The 27296-nt window shown below is 47.2% G+C and overlaps 1 protein-coding gene across 1 annotated transcript; it reads left to right on the forward strand.

The window, feature by feature from the left end:
• Positions 1-21804: 21804 nt before the first annotated feature.
• On the forward strand, positions 21805-26387 carry LOC128949372 (olfactory receptor 14J1-like; the record flags this gene model as incomplete). Its single annotated transcript, XM_054294235.1, has 2 exons — positions 21805-22266; positions 26379-26387. Coding segments are annotated over 2 exons (471 nt in total), but the record flags the coding sequence as incomplete, so codon positions are not given.
• Between the last annotated feature and the right edge of the window lie 909 nt (positions 26388-27296).

Raw genomic sequence — 27296 nt, forward strand, 5'->3', positions numbered from 1 at the left:
CCACATTGCAGCCGCGCCTAAAACGCTCGTCATGCCCCGCGCTCCAAAGAACCCGCGGCATCCGCCTCCATCTGTCCCGTAAGTGTTCCCCAGATCCTCCAGAATTCCTCAGTGCTCCCTCTGCGCCCATTCCGGACCCCCCAAAGTGTCCCCGGACCCCCTGAGTGCTCCCAACCCCACAGATGCCCGGTACAGCCACTTCTGGGAATTCATCTCCTCTCATCCCCCGCGGCCCCAGAGCCCTTCAGAACACAGTCCCGGGCCCAAAATTCCTGCCGTGCCCCGCGCCCTAAAGAGCCCGGTTAGAGCTCCCCGAGCTCCCCCCATGGGCTCCCGAACCGTTTAAGTTCCCCCGAGGACTTCAACTCGCGGCTTGGACGCAAAAGTGTCCCCCAAGTGCCTTCCTGGACCCCCAAACATCGTGTTCCAAAACACTTCCGGGACTACAGCTCCCATAAGTCTCCGCGGCGCATGCAGAGCGCTATTCCAGCCGGGACTTCATCTCCCGTCATGCCCCGCGCCCCACCGAGAGCCATGGCAGATGCGCCCAGAACTCCCGTGATGCTCCGCGGCTCTGTTAAACCGTATGATACCCGCGCCTACAACTCCCATCACCCCCCGCGCCCCTGAGATCCCCCTTCGAGCCCCCCAAGGGCCCGCCCGGACTCCGAAGGGCCCCAAATTCCCCTCCCTGACCTCCAAGGGCCGCCCTGGACCCTCAAGTGCTGTCCCTGGACCCCGAACTGTCCCTCAGAATCCCTGAGTGCCCCTCCAAGTTCCCACCCGGCTCCCCCAAGTGTCCTCCAGACTGTTAAGTTCTCTCTGAATTCCCTCCCCAGACCCAAAACTGCCCCAAATGTGCCCCAGAAATGTCTCTAGGGCCCCCAAAGTCCCTCACCGCCCCCCCCACCCCTGTATTGTAAAAAGAATTTTAAAAATATCACAAAAAGAATACAAATGTATCTAATTACCAGAAAGAGGAATAAATAAATAACTGCTAGCGCTTAATTAATTAATGAAGGTGTGAAAAACGCCAATCACTTGTTTTTAAAATTTTAAACTTTTAATACTAATATAATGGGTATAAAAATAGTAATGGAATTTGAGTAATAATAATTTGGACAATTTGAAGTAGGATAATATGAGACAATAAAGAGAAAGAATTACAGACATCCAAGTACCTTTTTCTGGGCAGCACGAGCCCGAAAAAGGTTACCCGTTATCAAAGGATTGACCCTTAAAAGCAATAGCCCGTTGCATAGTCATACACTTCATACATGATGCATAAATTCCTGTCAAATACAGGATTCTGTCTGGTCATCAGAAACTTCTTTCTTCTAATCCTTACAGCGCCTGTGTGGCAGGAAGATGTTAATTTCTTCTGATAAGAAGGCAAAAAATTCTTTTTCTCTGACAGATTTAGGTGTCCTTGGGCTGCTATCTGCTGTGAGTGCCTCATTCCTTTCTTAAAAAATCCTACTAACATAGTTCTTATTTTAACTAAAAAAGGTATCTTTTAATTACAAGACTAATTTTATTATTAAAATGATAATACAGCCCTAGTAATCAATACATCAAAATACATATGGTAAATATCTGCGTGGAGCCATATAATATGCACTTTTCACAAAGGGAATTGTCTTACTTAGAAACATTGAGCATTAATTTTCTTGTCTACTAAAAATGTAGCGATTTTTTCTATATAAATATAAAAACTAGGTAATAAAATTCAATACTCTTGTTATAAATATAAATACATATAATAAATATATAAATAATAAAATAGTAACACTAAATAATATGTTACAGAGTAAAAATAAAATAATAAATTTCATGAACATTTTTGGATGTTTTGGGATCTCAGTCCAAGGGGGCGATGGTGAGGCTGGGGGTGCGGATCAGGTTATCCAAACAGGCTCAGCATGAAGGGGCTCATTCTTCTCCATGTCCAGACCTCCTAAGGAGACATTCAGCATCAAGATCACTTGGGGAACGCTTCTGTCACCTCTTCAATGAACTGAACAATAATAAAACGCACCCTTGATTAAAAAACAATCAGGAAGTGCATTTTGGAATCTCCCTCCTGAAGAGAAGTCCAAACTGACCCCAATCCCTGCACCAACCCTGGAGACTCAAAGACAATGGAAGGGAGACAAAGAGTTCCTGAGGCCTTTCTGTATTTTCATCAGCCCCACGCTGGATTTGGGACTGGCTCCAGGAGACTCAGGCACGCAGAGAAGGATGGAGAAGCTGCTCAAGGAGTCAGCAGCAGAACTCCAAGTGCCTTGGAGCATGGCTGGGCCCCAGGGAGGGCAGGGAGTGCCCAAGGCTGCCCAGGGCCTGGCGAGAGCAGATCCTTGAGGGCAGGATTGCAGGGAGCCCAAGGCTGTGAGCAGGGAACTGCAATGCTGAGCAAGGCCTGGCTTGGCTGCAGGAAGCAGAAAGGCCAAGCCCTGAGCCCAGCCTGGGCCAGCAGGGCCTGTCCCTCACGGCTGCCTCGGGGCTCTTGGTGGGCCAGGGGGATGTGAGGGGCAGCAAGGACAAATGGCATCAACCTGCAGCCCCTGCCAGCTGTGATAAATAGGGCCAGGAGACCAGCTCCTTTAAAAGGCCTTTATTAAAGTCAGCTCTGGGTGGGGAACCCGAGGGGTTGCGCACACCGCCACTGCTCCCACTGGACGGCGCTGAGGAGGAGGAGTGCAGCTTTGTCTTTCGGCACAGCTGGGGCTTCCGTCCTCACGAGAGTCCTTAGGAAGGTGATGTTGGCTCGTAGTCCAGGGGTATCTTTCAAGCTGGGTACTATCAAAATTATGGTGACAGGACGGAATCCAGCTCTGGTCTAGAGTGGGTGACTTAGTGTGGTTCTGGTGGGTTAAAGTCAAAGTTTATGCGCTGGTTTGTTGTTTTGAGAGGGTTCATATAGTTCCCACAGCCTCTCCTTTGAATTCAGTCCGGGTGCACATCCTCTGGGGAGCAGGGGAGCAGGGGAAGTGGTTCCCGATGGGAATGGATACAAATCCCGGGTGAGAGGCAAAGGGGTACAAATACAGAATATGACAGGGAGAGATACCAATACAAGGTAAAATAGTAACATCTAACACCAGCTACTAAAGGCAAGTCTTAGAATTCTAACATTCAGTGTTTAGCAGCAGACTAACATGGGGTACACATAGAGAGTATGACGAGGAGATATACAAATAGAGGGTAAAATAGCAACATTTATCAACGGCAACTAAAGGCAAGTCCTAGAACTCTAACATTCAATGTTTAACAACAGACCAAACACTTCAAATTAAGACCTTATCAACTTCATTAACATCAACTACCAATTACTATGCTGAAAAAGAGCTGTCATCTCCATGATTTTCATTCCTCACAGTATCTCCCCTCTTTCTTTTTAATTGAGTTTAAGCACACATCAATATGTAATTTCTGTTTCGTGGATATAAAACTTCCTTAACTTCTGATACTGGTCATAAACACTTTTAGCTGTTTTATGTTCTTCTTCTTGACTTTCAATCATCATTATTTTGGTTTTGGCTTGAGCAGTTGTTTCTGAAAACTGTGTACTAGCCTGAATTGTACATGATATAAACTTAATTAAACATGGGAGTAGGCAAGGTAAGACTATTAAACTTATTAATGCTGCCACTACTATAAAGATTACTTTCTTCCACCATTTCCCTTTAAAAGACCAAAAATCATCCCACCAACTGGTGCCTATTAGGGGAGTCCACTCCTGATTTCCCACATATGCTATTTTTGGTATTTCTGTTGAGATGTTTCTTATTACCTCACTTCTATCATCGATTTTCACGCAGCACTCTGATGAATTAAATTTTCCACATATCCCTCTTTCATCGGCTACTAAGTAATCAACTGCGAGTCAAATTTGGTAGATGACAGTTCTAGTTTGGGCCAATTGGTAATTAATATGGTCAAGGACAAGTGATGTTCTGTTGGGCACTACTTCTAGTACTGCCTGGAGTCGAATGATCCTACTGAGCATGTAAATTGGAGTACGATATCCCCAGGATCCATCCTGGGCCCAAGTTGCAGGTCCATATGTGTTAATTGTCTCTTCTGCTGTCCAGATTGTTCCCTTCCAGGTTTGTTTTCCCCCCAGGTCAATTATATTCCTCTTTTTCCAGTTAGTCTTTCTCAAATTGTCATACAATGGAACCCCTAAACTTGACCCTGATTCCTTTGGCAATAGAAAGAAAGCAGGTTTGATGACACCTATAGTGCAGCTTCCCATCCAGTCTCCTGGAAGAGTAGTGTAGGCTGTGTTGCCACAAATCCAAAATAGATGATCGGGGGCTTTCCAAAAGATGTCTCGGACTACCCAAGGGTATTCTCAATATTTACAGATTTGTCTTATTCCCCAAAAGGGGTGTACCCCTTTTTCTGCACATTTGTGCAAGCTATAGCCTTCAGGATAAATGCACCCCTTTTCCTTTTTCCCAGTGGACCATTATTGATTTGGCTCTTGGGGAATCCATCTAGCATTTAAGTCTTCAATCTTTAGATACCTCTTGCATGCCATCTTTCCCACTGGGGTATTATATCTCTTCCCTGCCCTTATTATGCATTTTTCCCCAATTACTTTAGATTTTAAGTCCCATTGTTCTTTCCTTCTTTGTCCTAAAATGTGAGGTTTCTGTCCTGATTGTTCCCACCTTAGAACTTTTAATGGTCCTAAACTAATTCCCTCCCATGGCCAAATTTCTGTCATTTTAGTACTCCCACAGACCCAGCAGTTGGTTAGATTTAGTTCCTTACTAATTCTTTCAACTAGGTCTAGGAATAGGTTCTTCCCTAAGGGCATTTCTATTTCATCCTTTTTGGTGGTTACTGTTAATTGTCTTTCCTTTATTAGATCTTTCAGTCCTTCCTGATTACTTTCAGGCTCAAAACAAAACCAAGTTTTTCCTACAGGGCATTCTCCAAGTAAGCGTTGCCTAAATGAGGCAATGCTTCTCGCAATCCAATAGACTTTCCCGTCCTCTTGACAGGTAAATAACTGGGAGTAGTTAAAAAATAAGGATTTACATTGGTGTGAAGCCTTATCAGTGACCCAAGGTTCTCCCCATCGTGTAGGGGGTGATAGTACATGGATTTTCCTTACTCCCTATACTTTCCATAAACAGGAATAACACCAGTCCTCCCAAGAGTCCAGTATGAACCATTGCCATGATCTCACCCGGCCTTGCCTCTTAGGATTGGGGAACTTTCTCCCTTCTCTTTCCTCCCACTTTCTATCATTTTAATAGCTCCTGAGGAATGTTCTGTAGGAGAGTAGGTTTGAAACCCCCAGGGTTTTCCTTGGAGAAAAACAGATTATTAGAACTCTCTTGGTGATATAACCTTTTGAACTTAACTATCATAGTAACATTTAATTCTTATAACTCTTCAGCTTGTAACCTTGAACAGTTTAAAAGAGATGGAGGAACCAATTCTCTGCATTCATATAATATATGAAATCTTTACACCAAACAGTTAACAAAATGTTCACTCTAATCTCTAATCCAACAATATCATAATATACTCCAAAACAAACGAAGTCTCCAACACAACCTAAAAATTCTACATTCAAAAGTCAACAACAATAACAATAAATAATAATGACTTGAATAAAAAGTATAACAATTTTAATATATTAGTCTCTTGTACTTTTATCAGTCTTTCTAAGCAACCTTTGGTCTCTTTTTAAAGGCGACTTTGAGATTGTCTGAGTTCGGGATTGCAACCCACGTGGAAGCGTCTGTAGCTGGTGCTGTTGGATCCAGTCTGCTGTTTGGGGGGGGTGGTACCGGTCCTTTGACTGGAGTGATGTGAGTCCAGCCTCTTTGTCGTGTCCTTCCTGCAGTGTGCGTCATGAGTAATACCTGGAAGGATCCTTCAAATTTTGGAGTTAATGGCGTATTGCTCCATGACTTCATTAGTACCCAATCTCGCAGACTTATTTGGTGCACATCTGTATCAAGGGGGGAAGTTTGGGGAAGATACCCTCTTTTTCTCAGACTCTCTAGGGTCTTTCCAATGGTTTCTATTTACTTTCAGGTACCTGTTTCCCCTTCTAAATAGTCCCCACTAGTATATGGAGTCATTAAAAATGGGAGTCCAAACATCATTTCATAGGGCGGAACCCCAATATCTGATCAGGGTCCTGTCCTGATCCTTAAAAGGGCAAGGGGTAGACATGTGAGCCAGTTCATCTACGCTTCTGCAAATAATTTTGTTAATATATTTGTGAGGGTTTTATTCATTCTTTCTACCCTCCCAGAGCTCTGAGGACGCCATGGGGTATGTAATCTCCGTTTTATTCCTAAAGCCTCAATTATTTTATGTAATACTTGTGCGATAAAGTGTGGTCCCCTATCTGAATCAATATTGTTCACCAACCTGTATCGGGGATTGATGTTAGAATTCCAAGATAATCTTGGCTACTATTACCGCTTTTCCGTCTCTTTTCTAGTTGGAAAGGCTTCTACCCAATGAGTAACGTGGTCAACTATTACCAATAGGTGTTTGCAACTCTGTACAGGGGGCATTTCAGTAAAGTCTATTTGAATGTTTTGGAATGGTCTTTGGGCGAATTCTCTTCCCCCTCGTATGGTCCTCCTCATCACTTTTTGATTTAGTTTTTGGCAAATTAAGCACCCCTGAGTTACTGCTTTTGCTAACTCATGTATTCCGATAGATAAGTTTTCTCTTAAATAGTGATCACATAACCCTTGGACTCCCCCAATGGGTTAATTCATGTATCTCTGTTAACATTTTCTGGGCTAGGGCTTTATTTAAAAATTTACGCCCATCTGGTGTCAACCACTCCCCTTGGTTCCCCCGATGCATTTTTAATTCTTTTATTGCTTTTAGTTCTTTCTCACTGAATACTAGTTTTCCTTTCCTTTCTTTACCTAACACTTTGTTTAACCTGAGTAATTTCACTGGCTCCCCTGGGTTTAACGCTGCCTCCTTAGCCACTTGGTCAGCTAACTGATTCCCTTTTTCCTTGATGATATCCCCTTTCTGATGTCCCTTAACATGTACCACTGCGATCTCTGCAAGTTTAGGTAGAGATTCTAATATTGATCTTATCAGTTCTGTGTGCACTAAGTTTTTTCCTTTGGAGTTCAGATACCCACGTTCCTCCCAAATCTTTCCAAATGTATGAATGATTCCAAAGGCATACCGTGAGTCAGTGTAAATTGTCCCTTGGCCCCCTTCCAATAAGTCAAGTCCCCTCTTTAAGGCATAGATTTCACAACACTGAGCTGACCAATTAGAAGGCAGTTTGCCCTTCTCAGTAAATCTCATGCCTTCCTTTTCTGTAGTTTCAATTATTGCATATCCAGACATCCTTTTTCCCTCAACTATTCTTGAAGACCCATCAGTAAATAATTTTATTCCATAAGGTAGTGGTATCTTTTCTAGATCTTCCCTAAATTTTGTCTGAAGTCCACTAGTTCCAAGCAGTTATGCTCTAGTTCTAATAATGGCTCTCCAGAGAGAAACTGCACTGGATTTAGAGTTTTAGAGGTTACCAGCTCTAGGTTATCAGCATCTATTAAGATTATTTCATACTTTAATACTCTGGAGTCAGTAAGCCACTTCTGGGCTCTTTGGCCTTAAAATTGGTTTTAGATCCTGTGGTGTATGGATTCTTATTTTACATCGCAGGGTCAGTTTTTGAGTCTCTTCAATTAAGGTGGTTGCTGCAGCAACTGCTTGAATACAGGTGGGCCACCTCCTAGCTACCAGGTCTAGAAGTTTGGAGATGTAAGCTATTGGTTTCCTACACCCTCCCCACTCTTGGGCTACCACCCCATATGCAATTCCTTTTTCGGTATTTACAAATAGGTCAAATTCTTTTTCCAGATTGGGCAAACTTAGGACAGGTGCTGAGGATTGTTTATCTTTCAAATTATTTAGTTTTTTGTCATCCTCATTTCTCCATTCTATTGGGTCAGTGTTTACTAATTTGTCATATAAAAATTTTACACTTTGGGTATATTGGTCTAATATACAGGGTCCTGTAAGGATAATTTCTGGTCACTGGGATCTCCTGAACGATTTTCTCACTCCCAGATCCGCATTCGTGCGGCCCTGATCATCCTCACTTCTTCAGCGCTGAACAAAATTTTTAAAATAGAGTTCAGCTCTCCCCAGGTGTAAATGTTAAGGCCTAGAAATAGATTTACTTGGTTTGATATACCTACCGCATCCTCCACTAAGTTCCCTAACTCCTTTACAAAGCCTCGAATTTCAGTGGCTGTTAATGGGGCATTCACAAACCCAAGTCCCCCACGTATCCCACCCATGGGGACTTCTCTAAGAGGAAAAAGCTTCTCCACTTTAGATGTTTTAGATCTTGTATTACAGTAAGGTCCCTCTGTGAGGTTACCCTTCTGGGAAGAAACAGGAGGAATGGGGCTAGTTGAGTCTAACTGGGTTAGAGATGGAGGTGCTCACCTCCCAGTTAGGAGGGAGTAATGGTATAGCAGTAGGTAAGGGGAAAGAAACTGAACCCGTAGGAAGGGACACGAGGTGGGGCTGGAGAGACAGTTGAAGAGGCTGAGGGGTAGACTGGAGAAATAACTGGATTAGGAGGTGGGACAGTAGTGTTTGGAGAGGTAAGGGAGTTGAGGTTAGGGTAGAAGTAATAACCATAGGAGTGTTAATCGGAGGTGGTAATGGGATCGGAGCGGCTGCTGATTCTGGGGATGGAGAGGCCAGAGGTAAAATTGGGGGATATGGGAGAGGAGCGTGGGGCCTTGCCAGGTAAATAGGAGGGAATGGAGGAGGAGGTAAGTAATCAAGGGGGTCCCACTTAACACTAACCTCTTCTCTCCCCTCATTATTTTCCTTCTGTTTTTGTAGTTTACAGATTTTTATACATTGCTGGTGGTATGCCTCTGCGAACATGCAGCATATGTTAACTGCTGAAGACTGGGACTCTCTTGGGTTTTCAGGTGTTGCTTTAATTGGGAACACATCCATGGATCTCTTGTCCCATACCATGGCCACTCCCCCTGCAGGTTTAACTTAGGCCAGACTTCGATACAATAGTGAATCATTTTCATTTTGTCTAAGCCTTTCGTGGCCTCCTGAATTTTGGGAATTCTGCCCATCCCTGCCCCAAAGACCAAAAGAGATGTTAGAAAATTATAAGGTTTGTTTGAGTATTGCAGATTATGGCTTGATCAGTATTAAATCACTAAAAGCGTTCAATTTCCATATGAAAAATTGATAGACTCAGAGCCTGTAACCTGGACCTCAAATGACGAGGAACAGCTTCGGAATCTGAAAACTAAATTGTCCTCTGCCCCTCTACTGAGCCTACCAGACCTTTAAAGATTTTTGACCTATTGGTAAACGTGGAAGAGGAGATAGCTTGCGGAGTCCTTACACAGGACTGGGGAGGATGCAGGAAGCCGGTCGCATCTCTCTCCAAGTTACCAGATCCAGTAGCCAGAGGGTGGCCAGCCTGTGTGCAAGTGAGAGACGCAACAGCCACCCCAATAGAAGACACACAGAAACTAACCTAAAAGGGGAAGATCCGGGTTCATACCCCACAAAATGTGAAAGATGTTTTAAGTCACAAGGCCCCTCAGTGGCTAACCGACGCCCAAATACTAAAGTATGAAGTTGTCCTAATAAGTACCAAGGGCCTCCAATTAGTCTCTTCAAAATGTTTTAATTCAGCCCAGTTCCTCACAGGAGAGCCGTTAACAGACCTGGAATATGATTGTTTAGAAATTATTGAAATGCAGACTAAAGTGAGAGAAGATTTAGAAGATGGGCCCCTCCCATATAGGAGAATTTTATTTACAGATGGATCATCATGAATGGTAGCCAGTAAACAGGTCTCAAGGTGTGCAACCATAGATGGGCAGAACATGCAAGTTGAGGAAAACTACCCTCAAATTGGTCTGCCCAGTGTTGTGAAATCTGTGCCCTGAAGAGAAGTCTAGATTTACTAGAAAAAGATAAAGGAACAATCAATATCGACTCCTGGTGCGCATTTGGGATTGCCCATACATTCGAAAAATATGGGAAGAACAGGGGTACCTTAACTCTTAAGGCAAAAATATGATACATGAAGACCTAAGAAAATTAGTACTAGAGTCACTAAGGAAACCAATTGAGACAGCCAAAGTTCACATAGAAGGACATCAAAAAGGGGACACCCTTGAAATAAAGGGAAACCAATTAGCTGATCAAGTAGTGAAAGAAGTACCTTTGGAACAGGAAAGTCCAGTTAAAATTCTTCAGATAGAGAGAACACCCAGTAGAGGAAAGACCCATCTTTGATGAGAAAGAATTAAGGGAGTTAGAAAAGATGAGAGGACAGCAAAAAGAAAATGGAGAATGGTGGACCCCTGATGGACAGCAAATTTTAAATAAAGCTCCAGCCCGAATGGTGATGACGGAGTTACACGAGTTGACCCACTGGGGAATACAAGGCTTATGTGACCACTTTCCAAGGGATCATATGTGCATGGGAGTACATAACATAGCAAAGGCAGTTACCAAGGGATGTTTAACTTGCCAACAAATTAATCAGAAAGTAATGAGAAGAGTACTATCTGATCTGGGGGAAGAGAGTTGGCCTTGTGGCCATTCCAAAGTGTGCAGGTAGACTTCACAGAAATGTCCCCTGTCCAGGGACAAAGACTTTTATTAGTGACCATGGATCACCTCATCCATTGGGTAGAGGCGTTCCAAACAAAAGCAGAGACAGCCCAAGCAGCCACAAAAGCAATTCTAGAAAACATCATTCCCCAATATGGGTTAATAAATAATATAGATTCTGACCAAGGTCCACATTTTACAGCCCAAATCTTAGAACAAGCTGTTGAAGCCCTGGGAATGAAATGGAGGTTGCACAGCCCATTGGCATCCCCAGAGCTCCAGAGGAGTAGAAAGAATGAATAAAACCATCAAAAACACATTAACTACATTAGTTACAGAAACCCAGATGAATTGTCTTGAATGTCTACCCTTAGCACTGTTACAAATTAGAACAAGGCCTTGATCAGGTATAAGAGTCTCACCTTATGAAATGATGTTTGGATTCCCCTTCTTGACAACACCGTATAGCATTGGAATTTATCCAGAAGGTGAGATAGCCACCCAATAGTATCTAAAGGCTATAGGAAGTATGTTAGAAGATCTCAGGGAAAAGGGCTATCTCCCTCAAACCTCTCCCTTAGACACTAAGGGACATAACATCAATCCAGGGGACTGGGTGTTAGTTAAATCATGGAACTCTGCACGTTTAACCTCTAAGTTTGAAGGCCCTTTTCAGGTCCTACTCACCACAAATACAGCCATATGACCCAAGAGAAGGGGTGGACACATATAACCCAGATTAAAGGACCTGGACCACCTCCCACTGAAGAGTCAAAACCAACCACATCTCCTACTAAGTCTTCTAATGAATGGATTGTGACTAATCACTCAGACGATCTAAAGGTAACCCTCCAAAGTAGACCTAAAGACTATTGGAGACTGTCTGTAGTCAAAAACTTGTTAAGAACTCTTTAAATAATCAAAACTTGTTAAGAACTGTTAAAAATTGCAGTTAATGTTATTTATATTTTACTTTTGAGTTTGAAATTAGATACTTTCCTCTTGCATTTATTATTAGTTAGTGCTTATTAATGGATGAACAGTTTTTAGTTTGTGTTGGAGCCTTTGTTTGTTTCGGCGTATATTGTGATTTTTGTAGGATTAGGCATAAGAGTAAATACCTCGTTATTTGTTTGGAGTATTTTTTCTATCATTTTGGATACCCAAAATTCTTAAAGCCATCTGACCATTGAGTTCAAGGCTTTTAGGTGCATGTTTTGGTGTTAAAAAGTTAAAATACACCAGTTAACTCCAATCTTACCGTACAAAGCAATCTGCTATAAAACATCCATCAGGGCAAAAATAAATTAGTAAAGAAAAGTCAAATGTGTTGACACTGAGAGAATAAAAACTCTGCACTAAAACCAATGAGCTCTTCTGTAGCAGAAAAGCATAAGCAGGAGGCAAGGCTGGGTGAGTCTACAGTCCGCCTAAAAACAGCCACTCCAATCACTGGGTGCAGCTCAGTAGTTGTAGAGTTTAGGGGAATGCCTCATATCAGACTCCTGGGAATGCTCTTACTGATCTTACTTGTTAACAACATGCTGGGAAGTCAGAAGAGCCCATGTGCTAAATGTTACTACCCCCTTTACAAAGGGAAAGAAAGCGGATCTTTAATATGAGTACGTACAAATTTAAACTTAAACTGTGCCAACCTCTCTCTGTTAGCAACCTGCCAAGGGCATGGGAAGACTTACTGGATTTCACAAAATATAGCCACTTATCAGCAATGACTGCTTGGGGAGTGTCCTATAGGAGATGCTTGGCTTTGCTTTGAACATAAGTCCAATCAAAAAGGCACAGCAGACTTAATAAAAGAGAAAGAAGTAACAACATCAGTAAATGAGAAAGAAGACCTAGAAACATCTCGTGGGAAAAACTTGTTCATAGATTTAGTGGAAAAGATCAGTAAAGAGTTGAATGTAACTAATTGCTGGATCTGTGGAAATACACAAATGGCCAATGTCTGGCCTTGGGAAAGGATCAGCTTAAGACCAATAGATATGTTAAAATGGACACAAACGAGACAAAAAGTACCAACTATTGGACAAAGAGGAAAAGAATGGTGGCAATTAACGTCTAAAATAATTGGAGATGAATAATGTATATCTAGGAAAAGGAAAATGTATAAAACCCCAGTAGGAGAAATGTCCTGTAAAAGATATTTAAAAGTAAAACATCCATTAGCTAGACAGATCCCTAGAAAGCCCAATAAATACTGGTCCATTGGGAAGAAAGAAATGGGGTGTATCTACCAAGAAGGAGATAAATTCCATGAGTGTACTGGAAAAGGAATAAACCCATTCTGGGGAGTGAGAGAAATATCCAAGGACTGGGAATTTCCAATGGCTATCAGTGATCCTTCTCAGAAAGCTCCAGAAAACCTGGTTTGGATATGTGGGAATGTGGCTTACACTGAATTACCCGGGGAGTGGAGCAGCACTTGCACTATCAGAATTATTAAACCGTCATTTTTCTTACTCCCAAAAGAGTCTGGATCGAACCAAGGGGTCCCAGTATATGATGATTTGAACAGATCTAGCTGACCAAAAAGAAACTTAATTGAAATTGGAGGAACCCAGACACGGAAAAACACAGTATGGACTCCCCAGGAAATAATTTACACTTTTGGACTGGCGACCTGGGCTCAAGATGGGTCCTGGCGACACCAGACCCCAATTTATATGGGGTTAAATCGGATTCTGAGATTACAAGCAGCACTCGAGATGGTGTCGAACCGAGCCTCTCTGGCTTTAGACCACATAAATGACCAACTATCTCAGACTAGAACTGTGGTGTATCAAATCAGACTAGCAGTAGATTAATTACTAGACCATGAAGGAAGCACATGTGGAAAATTTAATGCCTCTGAGTGCTGCTTAGAAATAGATGACTGCAATGAAGTCATTAGAAATATCTCAAAGGAAATCCGGAAGTTAGTCTATGTTGGAACACAAGAGTGGACCCCTACATTTGATACCAGCTGGTAGGACAATTTCTGGTCGTTAAAAGGAAACTGGTGGGAAAAAACCCACTTTTTCATCATAAGTGAAATTGCTAGTTTGATCCTCCTACCTTGCATGCTCCCCTGTATAATCCGAGTTGTAACATCTGCTTTACAAGCAAGTGTAATGATACCAAAAGAGCTTAATAAAAAAGAAGTAAAAGAAATCATGACAATGAACAATCAAGAACGTGAAGATACCAAGGAAATTTACAACTAATATTTAAAATTGTAAGAAAATTGTACTTTCAAGAAGAAGTAATTGCTAATTGAAGCAGGCTTGAGCCCAATGGAACAATTAGAGAGGGAAATTGTGGAAAATACATTGTTAAAGGAGTTGATATAAAGTTCGTTGTTATAGGAGTTAATATAAAGTTCCAATTTTAGTTATAGATTGTTTGTTGAATGTTTACCAGTTATGTCAAGTTCCAATGCTGGTTAAAGGATTTATAATTACATAAATCCCCTCACTGTCAGGGGTGCCCCCCACTGCTCCTGTCAGTGTTCAGAAGCACATAATCATGAGAATGATTCTATGCAGGTGCTTTTATTGAAGAGCTCTGGGTGCCAGGGGTATAAACCCAAATCTGTCTCCAACATGCATTCGGGGTAAATATGTTTTTATATTCTATTGTTATGTAACTAAGTCTAGCTTCTTTCTAATTCCCCTAATTTTATGATTTTAAAACCTTTTACTATCACTCCCACTCTCATCTAAGATGGCGAACCACCCGACACCATAAAGAAGAGGATTATGTCATAATAACCAAATATGAAAATCCCATAAGACCTAACAGAAAAGAATGACCTAACAAAAACCCCTAGAACAACAAGCCACCATGCAAATAAAGAATTAAAATAACACCTCTAACCAGAGAAAACATAAGACAACATCAGGACCATGGTCAGAGCTTTTTGCCTTCGTCACCCTAACCAGAACAGGCCAAGAGCAGCACAGGGACCATGGACCTGAAAGCAACTCTGCCTACCCAGAGACTCTTGAAAGGAGAGAAAACCCAGCTCTGCCAGGCCTTGCTCAGCATTGCAGTTCCCTGCTCACAGCCTTGGGCTCCCTGCAATCCTGCCCTCAGGGATATGCTCTCACCAAGCCCTGGGCAGCCTTGGGCACTCCCTGCCCTCCCTGGGGCCCAGCCATGCTCCAAGGCACTTGCAGTTTTGCTGCTGACTCCTTGAGCAGCTTCTCCATTCTTCTCTGCGTGCCTGAGTCTCCTGGACCCAGCCCCAAATGCAGTGTGGAGCTGATAAAAATACAGAAAGCCCTCAGGAGCTGTTTGTCTCCCTTCCACTGTCTTTGAGTCTCCAGGGCTTGTGCAGTGATTTGGGTCAGTTTGGAGTTGTCTTCAGGAGGGAGACTCCAAAGTGCACATCAGGATTTTTGGGTTTAGTCAGGGAAATATTTTCTTCTTTTCATTTCAGAAAAGAGGGGACAGACGCATTTCCTTAGTGATCTTGATGCTGAATGTCTCCTTAGGAGGTCTGGGCGTGGAGAAGAATGAGCCCCTTGCAGGCTGAGCCTGTTTGGCCAAGTTGCTCCTCACCCCCAACCTCACCATGTGTGACATCGCCTACCTGGGACTGACATCTAAAAGTATTTTAAAAAAATTATCTATTTTACTTGAAAATTAGGATATAATAATTACTAAAATTATAGTAATTTTTTTTCTTATTTTAAATATTATTATTCAATATTTTTATTACCCAATTTCTAAAGTGATATGAAAAATCAATGCATTTTAAGCAACCAAAAAATTTATTCATCATTGGTTCTAAGTACTATAATTCCCTTCAATAATTGATAAATATCAGCTATTGATTTCTACTTCTTTATGCAAAAAATTTAGCACTTTTGTCACCTTTTTTCTTATTTTTTCATAAAGGGTCAAAGGGGGAACTTTAGGGTCCCTGGAGACATTTCTGGGGCCCATTTAGGGCAGTTTTGGGTCTGGGGATGGAATTCAGAGAGAACTTGGGGGTCTGCAGGACACTTGGGGGAGCCGGATGGGCACATGAAGGGGCACTCAGGGATTCTGAGGGAGAGTTCAGGGTCCGGGGCAGCACTTGGGGGTCCAGGGGGACCCTTGGAGGTCACGGAGGGGAATCTGGGGCCCGTCGGGGTCGGGGCAAGTACTTGGGGCACTCGAACGGGGCTCTCTGGGGCGCGGGGGGTGATGGGAGTTGTAGGCGCGGGTATCATATGGTTTAACAGAGCCAAGGAGCATCACGGGAGTTCTGGGCGCAGCTGTAATGGCTCTCGGTGGGGCGCGGAGCATGACGGGAGATAAAGTCCCGGCTGGAATAGCGATGGACGAGCGCTGCAGAGCATGATGGGAGCTGTAGTCCTGGAAGTGGCTCGAACACGATATTTGGGGGTCCGGGACGGCACTTGGAGGACACTTTTGCATCCGAGCCGTGACTGGAGATCCTCGGGGGAACTTAAACGGTTCGCGAGCCCTTGCAGGGGAGCTCGGGGACCTCTGACCGGGCTCTTTAGGACGCGGGGCACGGCAGGAGTTTTAGGCGCGGGACTGTGTTCTGAGGGGCTCTTGGGCCGCGGGGGATGAGAGGAGATGAATTCCCAGAAGTGGCTGTACCAGGCATCTATGGGGTTGGGAGCACTCAGGGGGTCCGAGGAAGCTTCTGGGGGGGGTCCCGAATGGGCGGTGAGACGGCACTGAGGGATCCTGGAGGGTCTGGGGGACACTTATGGGAGAGATGGGGGCGGATCCCGGGGTCCTGTGGAGCACGGGAATGACGGCCATTGTAATTCCGGCTCTAATACGGCTCAGTCGGGCCGCGGGGCATGACGGGAGTTGTAGGCAAAGAGGAAAGATGGCGCCAGCCTTTGGCACCGCCCCCAGGCCTTGATCCCTTGTGCTGATTAGCTGCTTCAGTGATGGGCGGGAGCCTCGGCAAATGGGATACGGTGGGGGCAGGAACATCCCATTCGCCCTTATCCAGTTCATCATCAGTACAGCCCAGTACTAGTGCAGTGCCCCTCCAATCCTTCCCAGTACAGCCCAGTCCCTCCCAATACACCTGAGTTTATTCCCAGTCCCTTCCAATTCCCCCCCAGTTTCACCCACAGGATACCCCCGTGTCCCCAGTCTTCCCCGCAATGTCCCCAGTGTGCCCCGTTTGCCCCAGTATCCCTCCCAGTATGTCCCAGTGTACCCCCACAGTCCTTCTCAGTCCACCCACATTCCCCCTCAGCATTCCTCGTGTTCCTAGGATGTCCCTGTCTTTCCCAGTGTCACTCCCAGTATGTCCCAGTGACTCCCACAGCATTCCCAGTGTTCCCCAGTATGTCCCAGACCTCCCCAGTGTTTCCAAGGACAGTTTAATTTCTTTCAGTGGCCGTGGCAGCCAAACCCAGCAGTGGGGTCAGTGCAGTGCCCATGGCCACAGCCCCTTGCAGTGGCCCCGTGCAGCTTGGGCTGATGATCCACCCTCACAGCTGGCCCAGGGCAGCTCTGCAGTGGCTTTGGTGGCACCTGGGGCTGGCACACACCTGAGCAGTGTGTCTGTTTGCAGTGAGGAAACTCAGGAGTTTCAGATTGCTTCAAAAAATCCCAAAAAGGGCAAACCCCTCTTAGGCTGAGTGCAGCCAGCTCTGCAAGCACAGCAGGTCTCAGGGGAGTGAGGACAGACAGGATGGGGCTGGGCAATGTGGAGCAAGGTTGTCCACACTGGGTCAGAGCTCAAGGCACAGCTTCTGTGAGCAGGCCAGAGCTGCTGAGGAGAGACCCTGGGTCAATATCAATCAAAGAATGCTGCAATCATCTCTGATGTAAAGAGAAATAAATTAAAATACTTCATTTCAAATAGGAATGTGTATTTCTTACAAGTTCTTTGAAATCTTTCTCAATAACATGACTAGCAAAAATTTAATGATCCTCACAGGGCATTGATGTTGTTTACATCAGACTCAGTGACTGAGAGTGACTTCAAAAAACTTCTCAAGAACTCAAAGTTAAATTGAAACTCCAAAGTTCCTTGAAGTTTTAATGGGTCCCACTGAGGGACATGACTGAGAAAGTGTCCCCAGGTTCCAGTTAGAGCAGAACACTGGAGGCAATGATGACAGCTTGGGGACAAACAAGGCTAAGGTGTCTCTGGTGCTGAGCAAAGCTGGATGTGTTTGAGGAATACCAAGGGCCAAGGGCTGAGCCCCAGCCCCTGGCCAGGCAGATGCTGTCCCTCCCTCCTTGCTCAGGGCTCTTGCCGGGATGGGCACTGGCATGTGGGGATGTGCAATGGCAAGGGCAGGAGCATGGGGCGGCCCCTGCCAGGCTGCTGAGCAGGGACAAGGAGGCAATGAGGCCCCAGGCCTGCAAGGGTCACTTGTCTCCTGCTCCTGCCTCAGGCCCAGGCCCAGCAGCCATGGCCAAAGTGCTGCCCAAGGTGGCTCTGGCAGGGCTGTCTTGCAGCTGCTGCACATGCCTGTGCCCTGTGCAGCCCAGGCTGTGCTACGATGTCCCTGCCCTGCGCCTCTGTCCCTGCAGGCTGTCGGCATCCCCCGGCTGCCCCACCTGGCTGGCCCCTTCCTTTGCTGACAGCTCTGCCTCCTGCCTGCCTCTGCCTGCCCACACAAAGCCTGGGGCTGATACCAAAAGGGTTCATTCCATGTTTACCCTGCCTGTGAACTTTCAGCACAGGAACAAGTCATGCAGGGGCTGCTTTCCCAGCAAGGATGGTTGGAAGAGAAGAAGAAGAAATCTGGCTCAAGGGTGCAGGGATAGAGAAAACAAGGACTGAATCTGGGAACTTGGGGTGTGTTTTTTGGAAGTGGGTAAATTGTAATTCATATTTAGGGTCTGTATATAAGGAACACCCTGGTACAATTACATGTACACATATGGTTAGGAGTTATCCCATTTTGGACCTTAAGCCTGAATAAATTATTCCCTCTTAAATAGCAAATTAGTGGTAGGGAGCCTTATTCTGATATTTCAGAGATTTGGTGATAGTGGTCCCTCGCAGACCCAAGGAGTCAGCTGTGACACTGTGCAAACTCATGGAACAAAAGGTCCATGGTGACACAGCAGAACCCCACAGAACCAAAATCCATTTTGGCACCTTGGGGCCACATTGAACCAATGATCCATTGTGATGCTGTGGATCCAAGGAGACCATTGTGACCTGAGAAACCTCTTGGAACCAAGGGACCATTGTGACGCAGGAAGGCCTGGTGGAACCAGGAGCCAGGAGCAGGAGACAAGTGACCCTTGCTGGCCCGGGGCTTCATTGCCTCCTTGTCCCTGCTCAGCAGCCTGGCAGGGGCCGCCCCATGCTCCTGCCCTTGCCATTGCACATCCCCACATGCCAGTGCCCATCCCAGCAAGAGCCCTGAGCAAGGAGGGAGGGACAGCATCTGCCTGGCCAGGGGCTGGGGCTCAGGCCTTGGCCCTTTGCATTCCTCAAACACATCCAGCTTTGCTCAGCACCAGAGACACCTTAGCCTTGTTTGTCCCCAGCTGTCATCATTGCCTCCAGTGTTCTGCTCTAACTGGTACCTGGGGACACTTTCTCAGTCATGTCCCTCAGTGGGACCCATAAAACTTCAAGAAAATTTGGAGATTGATTGTGACTTTAAATTCTTGAGAGATTTCTTCAACTCTCTCTCAGGGACTGATGTTCAGGACTCAGCACCCAACCCACAAGAGAAGTCCTTGTGCAGTGTCTCTGCTGCTGGGATGGGCCAGGCTCCTGGCACAGAGGCAGCTCCTGGCAAGGGCAGCAGAGCTGCAGAGTGACAGCTCTGGCCAGGAGCAGCTCCTCTCCCAGCCCAGCAGGGCTGGGGCTCTGCCTGCAGCCACCCGGGCACAGCACAGAGGCACAGAGAGAGCAGAGGCAGCCTGGGCTGGGAGGGTGATTGAGCTCTTGCCAGGGGACAAATTTTCCCAGGGTTTGAATGAATAATTCTCTGCCTCTAGGAAAGTTAAAATTCCATTCCTGGAGGCTTCTCCTAAGGCTGGCACATCCCACAGTTTCCATGATCTTTTGCAAGCCCTCACCCAGTTCCTCCTCTGCAGAGGAGGCGGCCATAGGGCAGACAGGGGAGTATCTGCAGGCAGCAAGGGCAGGCAGCACAAGTGACAAAGAGGTTAAAGGGGTGGGGTGGGAGGACAGGAGAGACCACATCAGGGGAGAAATCTGCACAGCCCCTGGACATGGTGAGTCTCTGGCTGCAAGGCAATGCAGGTGAGTTCCTGGAAGTGTCTGTGACAATGCCAGCACTGACAGGACCTGTCAGGGTGGCTCTCCTGGATGTCCTGGTGTGGAGCAGAACAAGCTCCGGAGCGAGGCTTCCCTGCTGCCCCCTCAGAGGCACAGGACAGGTCCCTGCACAGGCAGAGCTGCCCCAGGGCCATGGGGTGGAGATGGGCTGTGTGAGCCCTGGCAGGGAGCGGAGCTGGGAACAGCGAGATGCTGCTGGCAGGAACAGCCCCACTCAGCAGAGACACGGGAAGGGAGGGACAGGGAGCTGCTGCCACAAATGCTGGCCTGGGGGATGTGGCACCTCCCTGCTGTCCCTGTGGCTCAGGCACCTTCCCCCAGCAGCTCCTCCCTGGGCTCCTTTCCCATCCTAAACAGAGCCCCTGCCCTCATCCCACGGGGGCTCAGCTGTGCAGAGCCCCTGCAGCAGCCAGAGCCCAGGGAAGGAAGGACAAGCCCCTGATTTCCATCAGTCTCTATGTCCCTGCTGTCCCCTGGCAGGAGCATTGTGACATTTCTCTGCCATCTCCAGGTGCCTGTGCTGTCCTTTTTGCCACCATTGGGGTTTCTGAGGCAGAGCCAGGGTTTGGGGCTGGCAGGTGCCCGTCCAGGCAGGGACCCCTTGGATCCTGCTGCGGAGATGTGTCTGTGGGAGCAGAGTGCCCAGGTGCCCTCAGGGCCGTTCAGCTCATTCCCTGGGTGTCCTGCAGGGCTGCAGGGTGCTCTCCAGAAGGGCACAGCTCTCCTGTGCTGTCTCTGGGCTGCCTGGGATCCCCATGGAGGAGACAGCTCAGTGGCAGGGCCAGGGAAATGCTGCTGGGCAGCTGCACCTGGGCACTGCAATGATCCCTCTGTGCACCAGCCTGGCAGGAGACAGCTGAGATCCTCATGAGGCACTCTGGGAGAAGGCGAGGGCTCTGTCCATGTGCTCTCTGCCCAGAGCCCTCTGCCCTCAGCACTGCCCTGTTTCTCTTAGGGGAACTCCTCTGGGTGCCTCTCCTTCAGCTCCAAGCTGCCAGCAAGGGGCAGCTGAGAACAGCCCTGATGGGCAGAGCTGCTCTCTTGTCCCTGCACTGAGAGTCCATCCCTGTGCCTCTCACACCCACACGGATTCACCTGCAGTGCTTTAGAAATGTCAGGGATTTCAAACATCCACAATCACTCCTAACTGTGGCAGGTGCAACTGGATGAAAAAAGACAAGGACTTTCCTCAGCTCAGTTCTTCAGATGGGCAAATTGCAAACAGCAGGACTGAAAAGCATTCTGGTGTTTCAGGAGTCCATTTAATTGGTGATCACCCAGCCTTCTCAGTTGCCTCTCACTGAACAAAAAGAAGGAATCCTCTGGAGCCTGTTTGGGAGCCCCTGGTCTCAATGCCTGAAAAACCCAGGTCCCAGGTGAGGAGAATGCAGAGAAGTGGTTCCAAAAAGAGAGATCCTGAATGTTGAATTGCTGTAGGATATGCAATATATCTTGCTCTGTGTTGAGCCCGGCTCTCTCCTGCCTTTTCCTCCTCAGCAGAAAACCATTTCCTAAGGCAGCAAATGTTCAACAGCAGCTCCATCAGGCACTTCCTCCTGCTGGCATTGGCAGTCACGCGGCAGCTGCAGCTCCTGCACTTCTGCCTCTTGCTGGGCATCTCCCTGGCTGCCCTCCTGGGCAACGGCCTCATCATCAGCGCCGTAGCCTGCGGCCACCACCTGCACACGCCCATGTTCTTCTTCCTGCTCAACCTGGCCCTCAGCGACCTGGGCTCCATCTGCACCACTCTCCCCAAAGCCATGCACAATTCCCTCTGGGACACCAGAGACATCTCCTACTCAGGATGTGCTGCACAGGTTTTCTTCTTTCTCTTCTTTATCACAACAGAATTTTCCCTCCTGACCATCATGTGCTACGACCGCTACGTGTCCATCTGCAAACCCCTGCACTACGGGACCCTCCTGGGCAGCAGAGCTTGTGCCCACATGGCAGCAGCTGCCTGGGCCAGTGCCTTTCTCAATGCTCTGCTGCACACAGCCAATACATTTTCCCTGCCCCTGTGCCATGGAAATGCCCTGGACCGGTTCTTCTGTGAAATCCCACAGATCCTCAAGCTCTCCTGCTCCAAATACTACCTCAGGAAAATAAAAGTTTCTGTTTTCACTGTCTCCATAGCTTTTGGTTGTTTTGTGTTCATTGTTTTTTCCTATGTGCAGATCTTCAGGGCTGTGCTGAGGATCCCCTCTGAGCAGGGACGGCACAAAGCCTTTTCCACCTGCCTCCCTCACCTGGCTGTGGTCTCCCTGTTTTTCAGCACTATCGTGTTTGCTCACCTGAAGCCCCCCTCCATCTCCTCCCCATCCCTGGATCTGGCAGTGTCAGTTCTGTACTCAGTGGTGCCTCCAGCCCTGAACCCCCTCATCTACAGCCTGAGGAACCAGGAGCTCAAGGCTGCAATGTGGACACTGATGACTGGATGGTTTCAGAAACAATAAACTGCTGGCCAGTTTCTGCAAGTCACTCCTAATAAGAGTCATCTTTGATAGTACTTGGGTTTGGTCGTTTGTTCTTTTTATTCCTTTGTTTTAGTTTTTAAATATTGTCCACAAAGGCATGCCATTGTTTGTGCCATTTCTCATTTTGTTTCTCTCCATCTTCCCTGTGGCCACAGATTGTACCAATAAGGTCCTGTGCTCTCAGTGGCTTTAAATAAACTAAAGGATCTCCCAGAAAAGTTTTCTGCAGAGATACCCATTTCCTTGCCTACTATGGACCTGCAGCAGCAATGTCTGTGTGCAGAGCTGGGGGTATGTCAGGGGCTGCACAGCAGCTATGCTCCTGCTGGCCACACCACTCCTAATCCAGGCCAGGAGCCATTGGCCTTCTTGCCCACCCGGGCACAGTGCTGCCTCATGTCCAGCCTGCTGTCCATCAGTGCCCCCGGTCCCTTTCTGCCTGGCCGCTGTCCAGCCACTCTGTCCCCAGCCTGTAGCGCTGCAGGGGTTGTTGTGGCCAAAGTGCAGGACCTGGCACTTGGTTGTGTTCAACCTCACCTTGTTGGATTTGGGCCCTGGATCCAGCCTGTCCAGGGCCCTCTGCAGAGCCCTCCTACCCTTGAGCAGATCCACACTCGCACTCAACTTTTGATATCCCTTGCTTCATGGGCCCCTGGAGTGTCACAAGGGTCTCCATGATTCCAGGAGGTTCCACAGAGTCACAATGGCCTCTTGATTCTAAAGGGCCCCTCGGTTTCACAGTGTTCTGTGTTCTCCCTGGACCCCGCAGTGTCACAATGGCCTCTTAGTCCCAAGGGGCACCACATTGTCAAAACTGTTTCCTTCATTCCATGAGTGTGCTCAGTGCAAAAATGGGCTCTTTGTTCCATGGGGCCCTGCATTGTCAGAATGGCCCCATTGTCACACAAGGCCGCACAATGTCACAACAGTCTCCTCATTTCTACAAAGCCACACAGTGTTACAACAGTCTTCTGAATTCCATGAGGCGGCAGAGTCCCAAAATGGACTCCTTGGTTTGATTTAGCCCTGCACTGTGAGAAGAGACCCTTGGTTTTATGATGCCACGCAGTATCACAATCATCACAGAATCACAGGCTGAAAAAGACCTTGGAGATCAGCAACTCCAACCTGTGACCCAACACCACCTTGTCACCCAGACCATGGCACTGAGTGCCACATTCAGTCTTTCCATAAACACCTCCAGGGACAGCTCCAGTGAGTCCATCAGCTCCCTGGGCAGCCCCTTCCAATGGCCAATCGACTTTTCTGTGAAGAACCTGTTCCAAATGTCCAGTCTAACCCTCCCTTGGCACATCTTAAGCTGTGTCCTCTTGTCCTGTCACTGTTCCCTGTCAGAAGAGCCCGATCCCCCCTTGGCTGCGCCCTCCTGTCAGGGAGTTGCAGAGGGTGAAGAGGTCTCCCCTGAGCCTCCTCTTCTCCAGGATAAACAACCCCAGCTCCCTCAGCCACCCCTCATAGGACTTGTGTTCCAGACCCCTCACCGGCCTTCTTGCCCTTCTCTGGACACGCTCCAGCCCCTCCATGGCCTTCCTAAATTGGGGGCCCAGGAATGGACACAGCAGTAGAGGTGTGGCCTCAGCAGTGCTGAGTGCAGGGGAAGAATCACTGCCCTGCTTCTGCTGGCCACACCATTCCTGATCCAGGCCAGGAGCCATTGGCCTTCTTGCCCATCTGGCTCAGCAGGTCCCCAGCTGCTTCCTTCTGGATTTCAGGGGGGCTGTTCTGCTCCCTGTGCCCATCCACCAGCTCAGGAGAACACTTGTCCTGAGGGCAACCTGTCCTAATGTTGAAAACTGGGGCAAAGAAGGTGTTAAGCAGCTCAGCTTTTCCTTATCCTTAGTTACTCTACTCCTCACTGCATCCAATAAAGATTAGATGTTCTACTTATCCGTCCTTTTGCTATTAATTTATTTTTAAAAACATTTTTTAATATTTTTCACAGAAATGGCCTGGTTAAGATCTAATTGACCTTTCACCACTCTACTTTTCCTTCTGCATGACCTAACAACATCCTTAAACACTTCCTAAGATGCCTGATCTTCTTTCCAATGGTGATTCACCCTCTTTTTTCCTGAGTTCCCACAAAAGTTCATGCCCAGCCAGGACAATAATTTTCCTCTCTGGTTCAACTTCGGCACAGAGGGACAGGCTGCTCCTTCCCCCTTAAGATTCCTTTCTTGAGGTGTATCCATCCTTCCTGGACACCTTTGTTTTTAAGGGCTGTTTCCCGTATAAAATGAGTACCTGATTCAGTACTCTCCAAATCTGCATCCTGAATCCAAGGTCTGCCCTCCCTAATTCCAGTGATAAAGTTTTGTTGCTGCCCCTACTTCTTTCACAGAATATTGGAAACTTGATTATTTCATGGTCACTGGACGGAGGCAGCCTTCAACCACCATATCTCCCACCAGCCCTTCTCTGTTTGTGAACAGCAGCAGACAGAGCTTTCCTTGGGAGTGGGATTGTTACCAAAAATTTGGCACAATAATATAACTCCATTACCCCAGTGTAGCATTAAGAAGCAGCATTCTTTATTTGGCCAGATGCACAGGGGGATAGCTCTTCCCAAAGCCATGCATGCTGAGGGCAGGAAAATTTCTGTTTATATTCTGTATTTTGCACACATATTCATTGATTTTCCTGAACTAAACAAACGTATGATAATCATGTCTCCAAAATCATTAACATATGTCCCCTCCCCTTTTGCATGCATTCTCCTGTCCTGGGGGGTCTCTGGTGGTCCCTGGTGCTCATGGACCCCAATGTTCCAGTGGGCCTGGCTGAGCTGGCAGGACACTGAGGCTGGTGAATTTCAGTTCTCCTTCTCACACAATGGGCATTGTGTGGTTTCCACAGGCCTGGGGTTTTGGAGAACCAGCATTGTGTGTGTTCACCTGGTGTAGACAATTTATCATCTGGTAACATGAGATCACAGAGTGGGCTATGACATTACAGAGTGAGTTATGTGATGTCATCAAGCAGCTACGGCATCATAGGCTGTCTCTGTGACATCACAGAGCCAGCTGTGAAACCACAGGGCAGAGGTCAGACATCATAGAGGAGATAATGACAACACAGAGTTGGCTGTGACATCAGAGACCATCTGTGTGACATTGATAATGAGTTGTGACATCACAGAGCAGGCTGTGACATCACGGGGAGGGGATGGGAGCGTGACGTCACAGAGCGGACTATGACACCAGAGGGTTGGCTGTGACATCAGAGACCATCTGTGTGACATTGATAATGAGTTGTGACATCACAGAGCAGGCTGTGACATCACAGGAGATCTGTGTAAAGTCACTGGGTTGGTCACTCTGCCCCAGCTCCCCCTAACAGTTTCCCTCCAGAAGTCCAATGCTGCTCATGCCCAGCAGGGTCCCTGTCCCCCTGGTGCAGTAAACACCACAGGTTTAGCAAAGGAGCCATGAAGGATCTGAACAATAGGAATGCAGACACAGCAGCAAAGAAGCTTCCTGACTCCATGGACATCTGCCCTATAACCTATCCCTATAGCCATGTAAGTCAATATCTTGTTAACCCTACTATTGGTCACTTATGGTCCCTCTAACCCTTTGCCATTGGTCAAGATTGGATTGGGGCCAAGGCTATAAAAGTAGCATATTGTACCCCTACTAACTTAGAAGAAGAAGAAGAAGAAGAGCTGAGACCCTTCACGGACCCCTCCAATAAAGCCATCTTTGTGGAATGGCCAGTGTCTTCTTCTTTCTCCTCTCTTTCCGTCTGCTGAAGCCTCAAGCCAAGGGCAAGCTGCCTAGCAAGCAAAGCTGAAATCATAAAAGCTGGCTAATCACTATAAGAGCTGAATATCCCCCTGCTTGCTAGGGGCTGACCCGCGACCTTGATCTAAGCGAGCTGGCCTCTGGCACTCCGTCCCCTTGGGGGCTGAGCTCTGCAGCTGTAATACCTTGCCCTAGGATAAGACCAATTAAGGCTTCATTACCCCGGAATCCCCCCAGCCCACCTAAAGGCACAGCCCCCCTCAAGGATGTTCCTAAAGATCAACCCCAAAAGCTGACATGAGGACAAGGGGCAAGGGCCGGGTGACCAGGACATCCGGGATGTGGATTATCCAGGTCACTGGGGCCTGGTTTGGGGTCCCAGGACAGGAAAGATGTCTGGCAGCTGAGCAGGGCCTGGGAAGGGCCTCCAAGGTGAGGCTGGAGCCCTTGGGCTGTGAGCAGAGGCTGAGGGAGCTGGGCTGGTCCAGCCCAGAGCAGGGAAGGCTGAGGGGCTCCTCATCCCAGCCTGGCAGTGCCAGCCAGGAGGGGATGGAGAACACAGAGCCAGGCTCTTCATCGGGGGGCCTGGGGGGAGACAAAAGCCAATGGGTGGGAGGAGAAAGAGGGGAGATCAGCCAGGACAGGAGGAGATGAAATGAGTCAGGCTGGTTTCAGCATTTTCTCAACACCAAAAGCAGCCTGAAACCCTTCTCCATGTACCACTGACAGCTTTGCAAATCAGGAACTGTTCAGGCTGCTTTGCCCCTACTCCAGGATGGGCATCCTGATACAAGAACTTCACTGTGTTTATATCTATCACAGAAACATATTTTTCTAAAAGATATTTTAGTATGGAAATCACTTGCGGATGGTGGACATGTCAGACGCTGCTGAGACCATGCACATGGCTCAGGGAAGAGCATGATTGTTATTGAATTGTGTCCTGTTCAACCATGGTCTGTTGGCCATAAAGAGAAACTTTCTCTGCTCTGAGTCCCACCAGTTCCTGACCGCCAAAGGACACAAACCTGGTGAGTTCTGGCTCCCACTCCAGTGGTGGCACTTGCACCTCCCTCCATCCCCAGAGCAGAGCTCCCTTGTCCCAGAGAGTCCCTGGCAGTGCAGGGATGAAGGAAACAGGACAGGCTGTGGGGA

Source organism: Melozone crissalis, unplaced genomic scaffold, assembly GCF_028551555.1.
Source record: "Melozone crissalis strain CALT ecotype California unplaced genomic scaffold, PUWL_Pcris_2 ptg000231l_1, whole genome shotgun sequence".
NCBI classification, from domain to species: domain Eukaryota; kingdom Metazoa; phylum Chordata; class Aves; order Passeriformes; family Passerellidae; genus Melozone; species Melozone crissalis.